Raw genomic sequence first — 12,922 nt, forward strand, 5'->3', positions numbered from 1 at the left:
ATGGCTGGTTGTCTGCAAAGTTCCCCACTTTGTCAAAAGTGGGCAGTTCTGAGATGCCTGCTTGTGACATTTTCTCTCAGCTTCTGTTTCGCCTCAGTAGACGCAGAGCCGTTTGACCCAGCTCACTTTTATCACCACAGATCTGGACCTAATGAAGACAACATCATTATCGCTAACAATGGGATCAGGGTGCCTTTAGGGAGGTCTGTGTTTCTTGACCCTGTGAATGACCTGGTAACAGAAGTGCAGCCTGGTGATCGCTGCCACGTCACAGTTTTGGACAATGACCCACTGGCCCATAAACCTGGGATGTTGACCCCGAAAAGGTTCCCCTGTTCATTCGGACAAGATGAAGTGAAATACACTCATTTTGGATCTCGGAGCCCTAGCAAGGATCGTGTGAAGCTGCAACTTCGTTATGACTCCCAGACGGACACAGTTATCATTCCTTTCATGCTGGAAGTGGAAGTGGTTTTCCAGCAGCTTGAGATCCTCACCAGGAACGTGCCCCTAAATGTTGAAAAGCTCAGTGGTGACAGCAACCCTATTGACAAAAAGGGTCTGGAGTTTTCATTTGAGGACGATGTCACACAGTGTAAGATTGCCACTCTGGTCGGCGCTGGCGGTCTTCCCAGGTATGGCACTCTTTTGAATAACCCCTCAAATGGCCAAATGGTTGACTGTGATGAGTTTGTGAAACAAGGCATTCGCTACAAGCACACAGCTAAAACCAACTCACCAAACAGAGACTATATTCCAATGATGGTAGAGCTACAGGATAATGAAGGCAACACCATAATGCAAGAGCATTTCCAAATTATGGTTAGAATCAGAGAGGGTGCAGAGAATACCGCTCCTAAACCCAGCTTTGTAGCCATGATGATGATGGAAGTTGATCAGTTTGTGATGACAGCTATTACAAATGACATGCTGGCTGCTGAAGATGTTGAATCTGACCTGGATGACTTAATCTTTAACATTACTACACCGCTGAGCCCTCAGCAGGGCTACATCATCAGCACAGATGATCAGAACCTTCCGATCACCTCTTTCTATCAGAGAGACATCAAAGATCTTAAAATAGCATATAAGCCACCTTCAGAGGACTCAGAAGTAGAGCGGATTTTCCAGCTAGAGTTTGAAATTGTAGACACTGATGGTGCTGTGTCTGATACATTTGCTTTTATGATTGTGGTGAAGCCTATGAATACCTTGGCTCCTGTGGCAACCAAAAATACAGGGCAGTTATTGTTTGAAGGGCAGTCCAGAGCTCTCTCCAGCTCCCAGAATTTAGAGATTAGTGATGAGGACAACCTGGAAGATGTGAGAATAACTGTTGTTGACGGCTTAAAGCATGGAGATCTAACCGTGCTCGGAGGTCGCAGGAAATTCTTTACACCTGCCGATCTAGACGCGGGCATAGTGGTGTACCAGCATGATGGCAGCGATACCTATAGCGACAACATTATTTTTAGAATGACTGATGGCAGTAATAATGTGGAGTTTTTGTTTCCTATCACTATTGCTCCCACTGATGATGAGCCGCCTATTATCAATGCTAACACCGGTCTGGTGCTATTTAAGAATGAAGTCATGCAGATTTCTCCATTCATCCTGAGTGCCACAGATATTGATTCAGAAGACTCCACCATTAAGTTTATCTTGGAAGAGCCCTACTCAACTGTAGGGGAGCTCCTCCTGAGGCAAGTGGAGCCTCCCTCTGACCCGTCTCTCTGGAAGTTCAGCGAGACAGATGAGATGTTTGAGCAGGTGGTAACTGAATGGTTTCAGCAGGATATTCTGGATGGGAAACTGTTCTACCGTCACATTGGACCCCATAGCATTACCACTGTGATTGATCAGTTTGTGTTCCGGGTCCAAGATGACAATGACCCTCCTAATCAATCTGGCGAACACGTGTTTACCAACAAAATCCATCCTGTTGATGACCTTGCCCCAGAGCTTTTTCCGGGCACCACCCTTCACATGACAGTTCAGGAATATGAGCTAACACACTTCAAGAAAAACTTCTTGTTTTATACTGATTTAGATTCAGATGACCGGGACCTGAAGTACACCATCATTAAGCCCCCAACTGACACAGATGAGAACAATCCAGCCCCCTTGGGTGAAATTGTGCTGACTGACAGCCCAGACACAGTAATTACAGAGTTCACACAGGCCCAGGTTAATCACCACAAAGTAGCATACAAGCCTCCAGACCAGGAGCTGGGCATCACTCCAAAAGTGGCTCAGTTCACCTTCATTGTGGAAGACACTGCTGGTAACACATTAGATGGACTATTCACCATTTTCCTACAGCCAGTGGACAACAAACCCCCACTTATAACCAACACAGGGTTCACTGTTATGGAAAGAAGTACATATATCATCACTAGAAAAGAGCTGCATGCCACAGACACAGATACAGATGATGAAAATATCATATTCACTGTGACCCAGATTCCTCGGTACGGGCTGCTGCAGTATCTGGGGATCGACATGGCGAACGGAGAAACATTTGTACTTGAAGACATTGCAAATGGTCACCTAACTTACATCCATGGTGGAGAGGAATTCCTCATTGACGTCATAAAGCTTGATGTCAGTGACGGTTTTCATGAGGTACCCATCATCATTAAGGTCACCATTGAGCCAGTTGATGACGAAACCCCCACGATTATGCTCCCTTCTGGTCTGCTCGGGGCAGCTATCGATGTACTCGAGAACGGTGCCACAGAGATTACAAGTAATGTCATTCAGGGCCATGATGAAGACACAGATGATCTCATCCTCACTTTTATTGTTGAGAAGCCTCCCAAGCTGGGTGAAATCCTAGTTAATGGTGCTCCCGCTGAGAGATTCACCCAGGAAGACATCATCAATGGGGCAGTGGTGTATGCACACACATCTGGTGAAATCGGACCAGTCAAAGAATACGACTCCTTCAACCTTACTCTGTCTGATATGTCAGAGCAGTGGGTAATTGGCGGCAACAAGATCCAAGGAGTGACAGTTCACGTCACCATCCTTCCTGTTGACAGCATTCCACCTATTGTCAGTGTTGGAGAGCAGTTTGTTGGACTGGAAGGGGAGAAGAATGTCATTACCCTGGACCACATCCAAACTGAGGATATGGACACTGACAATGATGATATCCTTTGCACCATCATCGTCCAACCAACATCTGGTTATGTGGAGAACATCTCCCCAGCTGCAGGCTCTGAAAAATCCAGGGCTGGGACAGCCATTACTGCCTTTAGCATTAAAGACATTGCTCTCGGCCATATCTTCTATGTCCAAAGCATCCATAAAGGAGTTGAACCCGTGGAAGATCGTTTCACCTTCCGTTGCTCAGATGGTATTAACTTCTCTGAACGCCATTTCTTCCCTATTGTCATCATTCCAGCCAATGACGAGAAGCCAGAGATTTTTATCCGTGAGTTTTTGGTAATGGAGGGCATGAGTTTGATCATTGACACTCCGATTCTAAACGCGGCTGATGCTGACATCCCTGGAGATGAGCTGAACTTCGAGATCATCAAAAACCCTAAACACGGTACGATAGTTCAGCAGCTTAGCACTGGCACCATCCCTGTGGAAAAATTCAACTTGGAACAGATCAAAGAAGCATCCAATATTGTCTATGAACACGATGACTCAGAGACCAAAGAGGACAGCTTTGAGATCAGACTCTCAGATGGGAAACACACAGTGGAGAAAACAGTTCTTATCATGGTTATTCCTGTTGATGATGAGACACCAAGGATGACTATAAATGATGGCCTTGATGTTGAGATTGGAGAGACAAAAGTCATCAGCAACCGGGTTTTGAAAGCCACAGATCTTGACTCTGAAGACAAAGAGCTAACATATGTTGTGCGTTACGGCCCAGGCCAAGGCTACCTTCAGCGTATCAGCAAGTTTGGTAATGTTTTAGGTAATATCACCTTTGGGATGAACTTCACACAGGACGAAATTGACAAACAACTCATCCAGTATGTACACACAGGCCAGGAGGGAATCCGTGACCTGTTGAAGTTTGATGTCACAGATGGCATCAATCCCCTTATTGATCGTTACTTTTACATCAACATTGGAAGCATTGACATGGTCTTTCCAGATGTTATCAACAAAGGTGTGACTCTAAAAGAAGGAGGGAGAGTAACTCTTACCACTGACCTCCTCAGCACTACTGACATTAACAGTCCTGACGAATTCCTCAGCTTCAGTATCACAAGAGCACCTAGTAGAGGCCACTTAGAGAGCACTGACTACCCAGGTGTTCCCATTTCCACCTTCACCCAACTGCAGCTTGCTGGCAACAAGATTTACTACATCCACACCTCTGATGATGAAATGAAAATGGACAGCTTTGAGTTTGAGGTGACAGATGGTTACAATCCTGTCTTCCGTACCTTCAGAGTGTCCATCACTGATGTAGATAATAAGAAACCTGTCTTGACAATAAGCAAACTGTTTGTGGAGGAGGGAGAAAACAAGCTCATCACACCATTTGAGTTGACAGCTGAGGATCGGGACACCCCAGACAACCTACTGCTATTCATAGTCACCCAGGTGCCAGTGCACGGGCAGCTGCTTTTTAACAATACCAAACCAATCGCAGCCTTTTCCAAGCATGACCTAAACGAGAACATGATCAGCTATAAGCACGATGGCACTGAGACCAACGAAGACAGCTTCTCCTTCACTGTCACAGATGGCACTCATAATGATTTTTACGTCTTTCCGGACACGATATATGAGACACGTAAGCCTCAGATGATGACCATTCACATCAACACTGTGGACAACGGTGTGCCCCAGATTGTGGTTAACAAAGCTGCTGCCTCACTGAAGGTCCTCCAAACAAGCCACCTGGGCTTCGTGATCACCAGCAAGGCCCTTCGATCAGAAGATCGGGACAGTTCCCAGAAGGTCCTGAAATACATTGTGTCTAAGACTCCTCTGCATGGCTTCATCATGAACACTGCCCTGGGCAACGACAGCATCAAGACGTTCTCACAAGGTAAGACAATGTAACACTATTTCCTCTCAAAGTTTAATAATGTAACATGCCATGGATTAAATGACCATGTGTAATATTAAATAGGTCAATTATGACCTGAATCTGGAGTAGCCCTAACTAAGACTCAGATAATAGTAATACTAATAATCATAATAATAACTGTAGATTGAATTTCTGCAATATATATTTCTAACTAATGAAATATTTAAAACTTGGATTAAAACAAAAGCTTCTGTGTCTCATGTGGTGCATACCACCTTAATTGCAGCCTGAGTTGTAACTAAAACCTTGTAAAAGTGTCTTCGTCGTCACAGATATCTTTCCTAACATTTTTAGCTAACACTATATTTGTCATACCAACAGCTGATATTGATGACATGAAGATCTGTTACGTGCTGTTGGATGGGAGCAATGCCACAAGTGACATCTTCTACTTCACTGTTGAAGACAACGGTAGGAATTCTTTCATATTTTATACTTGTATGCACTGACACCAAATTGGGGCCCATTACTGAGAAACTCGTTGCCTGTCCTCAGACTTTATCTTTCTTTTAATAGCTTCTTAAAATTGATACTTCCGGCTCTCTGTCAATCTCTGAACTGTTTGCATCACAAAGACTTAAGGCAGTTGACCGTGACTGACACCGAGTATAGTGCCGCCATCTCTGTAAGCCTCACTGGAAATGGGTTGCAAGTTTAAAGGACAAAGGTCAAAGGGGACTTCAGCCAAACACCGTGGGTTGATAAACGTGAAAGAGGTGGGACTACCTCATGCACTAAACTTTATTGTTAAAGAACAATGGGATCTTTTGCCTCAAGGGACTTTTCTTAGTTGTCAAATCTCCCCCTTTCATTCTGTTCTTGACGAGACACTGTGAAATATGGAAAGGTATGCATCACAAGCTTTGTAGTTTACTGATAGATTAAAAGCAACAATATTTTGTGTGTGTTGACGATTGTAGAAGACCTGGGATTTTCTGTATAATCCATTCAATTCATTTAATAGAATTCAAATGAGGAGATTATGTTTTCTCGTCTCTATTTTTTGCTTTACTAGCCAACCACATTCAATATGAACTTTACATTTCAAATTCCATTGCTCATCTTACTCGAGCGCTCCACTCATATACTTTGGTTTTCATTAACTCTTTTATTACCCAAATATTATATTTCCTTCCAGCCCCCAGTTATATGAGCCTCATTTTAGAATATTATCAATGTCTACAGGTATAACATGACAGTCTCGTTGTCTTCTCATTAAACGCATCTGTGAACATGTTCTTATCCTGTTAAACCTACAGAATTCTCTTAAATGAACCAGATATTAATGGAACAGACATGGCAATATAATGCATATGCTCTTTAGCCTGTCACCTCTAACTTTTAAGTAGATTTACATGACCAGCATTATAAATTTAGCAAATGCAACAGCTGGCTTTTGCAATAACTATCGGTTAAAAAATATAAAACAAGAATTTGAAATGTAATCAATGCAGCAGGGAAAGTTTAGTCTCTAATTATTTAGGATTGAGGGCTGTGTTGTTGACAATACCACCATCACCATCAGGGTCATTGAGAAAGCCGGACTGGGAGGATGTTTCTTTTTGTCAAATTGCTGTCTCTTTGTCAGCAACGTGAAGCCTCTTATTAACCTCAACTGGTTCCCAGTAATTAACATTTTCCCTCAGACTTTAAGTCAAGTAAGTGATAATTTATTGCGGGTCAGTAGCTCTGACATTGATTTAAATAGCTAACACAGGCATTATTATTCTTTGTTCTATACTGTTCACCAGTATTGTTATTAATGTTTCTCTGTGCTCACATTTGTGAGCTATTAATCTGCCTGAACCAAAGCTGGTTTGCTTTTCTGTCTTTAAGTGGAGGTTTAACCACAGGAAGGAAACACAAAGTCTTCAATTAGCTCAACCGTTCTTTTTCTGTTTGCTTTCATACAATGTTTAAGCTTCCAGACAACTCAGGTGAACCAGGTGCATCGGTGCAGGATGTGACATTAAACAAAACCTTGTTTCTGCATGTTCACATGTAAAGGCAATAGACAGCATATGCCAAAACATCCATGCAATTAATAGCTTACACAAATATAATTCCTCACAATAGATAAACTGGCTATGAAGTGCTCAGCTGCACACTAAACACCACATGTACATGGTTCGACACAAACCATTATACAGGCATACCCGGAAAAAGATCAAATAACAGATACAAGCGATTTATTAAGCTAACCGGTGGATCACTAATGTGAAGTGTTGAGTCGGGAACCCTGGGGGAGGTGGCGTTACCCTCGACATGTAGGGACATGCAGGTGGAGAGCACGCTGATGGTCAGTCTATCTGCTCATAAATCTAAGTAGGTGTGCTGTTTGTGTGGGAAGCAAACCTCCCGGTCATTAGAGATTTGCACCAAAGATTATACCCTAAAACTAGTCTCTGTCAGCACACCCTTTCCTAATCTTAACATTTGAATGGAAATGAATCCCTTATCTTTCAAAGTTGAACAGAATTGTTTGCTCAAACACCATAACAAATGATTACATATTTATTACAATTCAAAAGTTTGGAATTAATACAAAAAAAATACAAATTGCTTGGCGATTTCTCCATTGTTCAAGATATTTTTGGAAACACTCAACGATTAGTTTGACAAAAAAGACACAGTAGAGTAAACTAGTTCTGGATCCAAACAGAGATTGCCCAAAATGATCGTATGTGATGTAAACCTCGCCCATACACAGCCACGTTTTACCCTGAATTGCTTTTTGATTTTGTTTCTTTGACGTTTAACTTTTTTTAAACTATCCAGCTCAGTAAGTTCTATTTAACAGTTTGAGTGTGACATTGCGTTAGGAAATTCCCCTGAGATGCACTGATATGGGCATCTGCTTAAGGGTCTTAGCAGTCTTTAAAACATACCTGCCACGACATGCCTTGCCCTGATGCTTCTTCACAAGTCAAGAATACACACAAATAAACACAGTCCAGATCATTACCACATCCTCATGGTGTAGTGTAGCAGTTTTACATACCTTATAAGGCTCAAATGTTTCATGTCACGTGTCTGTTTCTGCAACTGTGTGTATGTATATGCAGATACATCGAGATCTTAATCTGAGAGGTTAAAAAGTGCAGTGTCTGAAGCAGCAATACTGTGTGTGGGTGCGACCATGCACAACTAAAGTGTGCCTTAGTGAGGGGTCAGGAGTGGACATTCAGTGTCGCTTCAAGAGACCTGCTGGTCAGCAGTCAAATTCCAAACTTTTGAGGAGAAAGTCAGTTTAGCTCCAATCGAGTCAGGATAAATCAAGGACACAGAAATGTGTCGGAGGTGCATAAATCATTCACGTGACAAAAGCAGAGAAACAATGTGTGAACTGGAGGAAGCTAAAATGCGGAATGCAATGTGTGCTCAAATGTTTGCGCGTTGTGTACGACTAAATTAGTGAATTAAGTCAAACATATCCCTTCCATTGTGCAATGGAATATACTCTATGAGACTATATAGAATGAATAAACTATCCATTCACAGACGCCTATTTTATTTTTGCTTCAGCCTGTAAAGCATATCTTGCTTTCCTTCGACTGGAGATGTGATTTTCAACAATGACCAAAAAAAAAAAGCTGCATCATTTTGCTAAATTATTCACATGATGAGCAGATGGATTCTCTCAAAATAATTCTGAAAACAAATTTAACTGTCTTGTCCTGTGGCAGTGACCCAAGTTGAACTACGCAAACTGTAGTTCAACTTGGGTCATTCTTTTTATCTGCTGGGAATTTATATTAGCAAAGTAATAACCTTCAAGTGAGCAGGTCAGAAACCCCCTAAAGCCATTGAAAGTGTGAGACACTGGAGCAATAAATACTTGTTTTTACAAGTGGATACACAGCTCACATTTACCCTTGTCTATCACCAATGGGCCCAGTGAGCCACTGGCTAAGAGAAGAAACTCTTAATTACTGTCAGACGTGTAGAGACGTCTGTAGGTTTCTGTTAATTTATGAGTCTATGGCCTTGGATAATACTTGTTAGATCTTTAGACTTTGTAGTGTATCAGTCTTCAGAAATACTGCCTCTGCTTACCAATCTTATGGGTGCAAGATTGCCACAAATTCATAGCAGTACTCGTTCAACTCTACAGATTGACAGAAGAGAAGAAAGAGAGAGCCTCTGCATTTAGATAAATTGACTCGGCCTATCGGCTTTTTCCAATAACAACAATATAGTATTCCAGCCCTGGAGAGAAATCATAGACCCGACGGGGTTGAGTGTTATGTGATCATTCAGGGCCGGGAGAGGAATGCACTTCCTTGGAGACTCCAGACTCCAGGGCCACAGACAGAGCAAGGGCTGGAAGTTGAAGTGGTATCCCGGGCAGACAGGTGTGTACGTGAGAGGGAAGGCTCGAGAGGGATCCCCTTTCAAAGCCCTCCGTCAGCCCACTCTCAGCTCCGCAGAAATCCAACCCAATCTCAGATAGCCTGATAACCTGCAGACTTCCACGACAGAGGTGCCTGATCTGGAGGGCCACTTCCCTCGAGGGTGCAACAATACCGAGACAGGAGAAACGAACGAAAACGAGCTACAAAATGTGAATGTTTGTCTGGTGAATTTGTGCTTGTGCTCTGTTATACAGCAGGGCGGCATGCTGACTCAGCGTGTTACACCCTTACTTCCTAACTGTGTTTTGAGATCTTACATGTCACCCGTGTCAACAGTCACCATAAGATTTACTGGCTAATGGTGCCACAGTCGACCCCCCCCCCCTCCTACTCTAAGACCCCTTCATGGTATTACTACTCTTTTTCTATATCATGTTCATCTTCTTGACCTCTTCTCTATTTCTTTTCCCTTTCTTTTCTCTCAGGTTTTCTCCCATATCCCTTTCAATGAGCCATGGTATCGCCTTGTTCGCTGCTTTTCTTTCCCATCTTTGTCCCTTTTCTTCAGCCTTAATTTATGGTGCTTAGAGGGTTGGAAGGGTGGGGAGGTATGATCTATGGCTAATGCGGTTATTCTTATCTGCTCTCATATGGCAATGTCGTCGCTGTCCCTAGCCAAGCTGTCGTTGACTCGCACGGCTTTCCTTGTCTGTTTCTTTTTAGCCATGCTAGCAGCGAGGCTCTCGGGAAAGCATTATCGTCAGATTGTCTGCCGGTTCACCACTTTTAGATTCGATGTTGTACAGACGTCCATAAAGATCAGAGGATTTTGGTGATACCGTGACCCTTCGTTTTACTCCACCATGAGGTTGCGGTTTTGACTGAAATGCCTTCAATAACTATCAGATGGATTGTTATGAAATAATTCATTCTAATATCTTTGGTAATTTACCCTGTAGCCTTATCTGTTCATATATTAACTTTGATTACTCGGGTTTATGACTCAATACTACCAGAACTAAAGACATTTCCATCCACATCAGTTGTAGCTACTTGGATGTAAGCCTGCGAATACGCTTAACCAAGATGGGGAACATGATCAACATAACACCCGCGAACATCAGGATGCTATTATTGTCAATAGGAGCATGTTAACATTTAGCTGCTTTCCTTGCAACCTTGTTCATCATTCTGCACTTCATAGTTTGAAAAAAGCTGTATATTCCCTGTACCACATCTGTTCCGTGATTAGATTTCTCCAAAGTGTTGCAAGCATCTGTGTTACCATGTCAAGTATATGGCAAGCAAGGGTGAAAGGTGTGGCTCTCAGGCCCTGTCAGATTATGATTTGTAACATCCTGTGAAGATAAATTTACTGTCATGAAGTGAAACAGCAATCGAGCGACTGTGATGTGTCGATTTACAGCACGCTGCTGTAGAGGAAGGAATGATAAGAGTTATTAATACATATAATCATGACGCATTCCTAACATGTATTCATTGAAAAGCGGAGAGAAAGCTATAGCTTTCATTATATGACAAATGTATTCTTCTACACTTCTTAAAATGTTAAAGAATCAAAATAAAAGAAACATTCATCTGAATCCATATCCATGATCTAATAGACAGTGACATTTAAATACCCGGCATAGCTGACTGGAACCTCCCCAGTATTTATATCAACAGGATGATGAATGAGGAAATGTAATAATGGCGATGCTTGTCACCTGATGAGGATATTCTTAGATGGTTGCTCCTCCTTGCATCATGCTGGTGAACGCTAAAGCCTCATACTGACCTTCCTGTCTGGAGATATCTCCAGCCTGACCAACTCTCTCGCTGCATGTATGGTACAGGCCACACCGCTGTGTAAATATGAGCAGATGAAGAATGCGATGTTAAAAATCTCAGGCTATCCTGTGTATGACTTGGTGTTTTTATTTTTTGCTGAGGCAGAATATTGGATACTTGAAATGTTATGAATAACACTCTTCCTCTGAGTCATTCCGCCGTGCTACATCCAAAATATTTCCCAATTGTACAGTTTTGTGTTTTCTGACGCAAAAATACCTACATGTGCCACATTGTAGCAGGCCACGAAGTGACTCACTGCACCGAAATGAGTCAAGCAGCTTTTAATGAAGGTTGGGCGAATGTCCAGTTGCTCTTACTCAGATCCTAAAACAGGAAAACATTATTATACTTCTATAATATTCATTCCCTGCCCTTGTCAGTGATTATCATCAATCACACTGAAACTCATTTATGAAATAGCTGCCAACAGGGACATTTGGAAACACGTGCGGCCTATAAAACTTTACATCCGAGCTGAAATTATGTTGATTGTCAGTTTAAAAAGCTAATGGAAATATGAGCTGAGCCAGGCAGCTACTCTCTGTATTGGATTTTGAATGTCTAATATAGTATGTGTCATAAAAAATGTCATAAATTAGGCCATCTGTCATGTCCAAAACCTGATTGACTTTTATGTTGCACACTATTTTTTCACAGGCTTTTTACCTGAGCTATTTTGAGCACATTGAAGCCATGTTCATCTCTGTCTGGGTGCTCTAGCTGTTACCATGTCGGAAAACCCTGCTGGGAAGTCTGACTTCTTGCTTATTTCTTGATTTTCTTGAGACTCATGCCAGCTCCAGCCTCAGTGTTTGACAGCATGTACAAAAGAAGTCAGAGAAAAGCAGCTTCCCCTCTCTAACACTGGTGTGAACAATGTGGAGGCAGGCAGGGAGGCATGCCATGGTGGTAGATCTGGCCCACCCAGACTGCGGCCTGCTGTCCCTCTCCGTTGTCCGTCCGCTCAGCGAACAAAGCCGACACAGGGAGGACGGGGAAGGTGGAGGGGGGGGGGGAGGAGGTTCGTGGAGTACAGCTGTCACTCTGCTCCACATAATCTTGGAGTCTGGCGGGAAGGAAGAGTGCGACGGATAGACGGACAAAGACAGGGAGACAGAGCGAGGTCTTTGCTTCAGCCAGAAAACTGTTCAACATAGTTTTGACGCCATCTGAGTTTATGTTCCCATGTGCCTTTGTCTGAGGTAACAGCAAATAATACGTTACATTCATTGGGAAGGCTGAGCGAGATCTAATTATATGAAACTAGTGTCTTGAACAATGCTGACTACATGTACCACTTGTACAGCAAAGAAACAGCACAGCACGTTGACCACACAGTGTGATGAACCCACTGAGTTCAAGGGACATGGTAAATGTTAGAAATTCACTTGTCTCCTCAGTCTTATTGGCTGAAATGTGGTGTGGGCATTTTTTCAGTTCCGAAGATTATTTGTGTATTAATGAAAACAGTAAACATTATTTTGAGATTGTAGATATGTCAGAAAGCTCAGGAACATTTTCAGTAAGAGATCCTCTGCTAATAACATGTCATCTTTCCTTATTCTCATGTCACGTTACACCAGTGCCTCCAGTTTGCATGCACATATCAGGTAGCACTTGTTGCGGTCATGAGTCAATCTGA

General features: G+C 42.6%; 1 protein-coding gene across 4 annotated transcripts in view; it reads left to right on the forward strand.

The window, feature by feature from the left end:
- frem3 (Fras1 related extracellular matrix 3) overlaps positions 1 to 12,922 on the forward strand; it is a 28,623-nt gene continuing 15,701 nt past the window's right edge. For all 4 annotated transcript variants that reach the window (XM_068588638.1, XM_068588636.1, XM_068588635.1 and 1 more), the window contains exons 1-2: positions 1 to 5,029; positions 5,393 to 5,482. In XM_068588638.1, the coding sequence (XP_068444739.1) occupies positions 1 to 5,029; positions 5,393 to 5,482 (5,119 nt within the window). The remainder of the gene's footprint in view (positions 5,030 to 5,392; positions 5,483 to 12,922) is intronic.

Source organism: Clinocottus analis, unplaced genomic scaffold (assembly GCF_023055335.1).
Source record: "Clinocottus analis isolate CAN_PGR_092001 unplaced genomic scaffold, fCliAna1.0.p SCAF_22, whole genome shotgun sequence".
Taxonomy (NCBI): Eukaryota; Metazoa; Chordata; class Actinopteri; order Perciformes; family Cottidae; genus Clinocottus; species Clinocottus analis.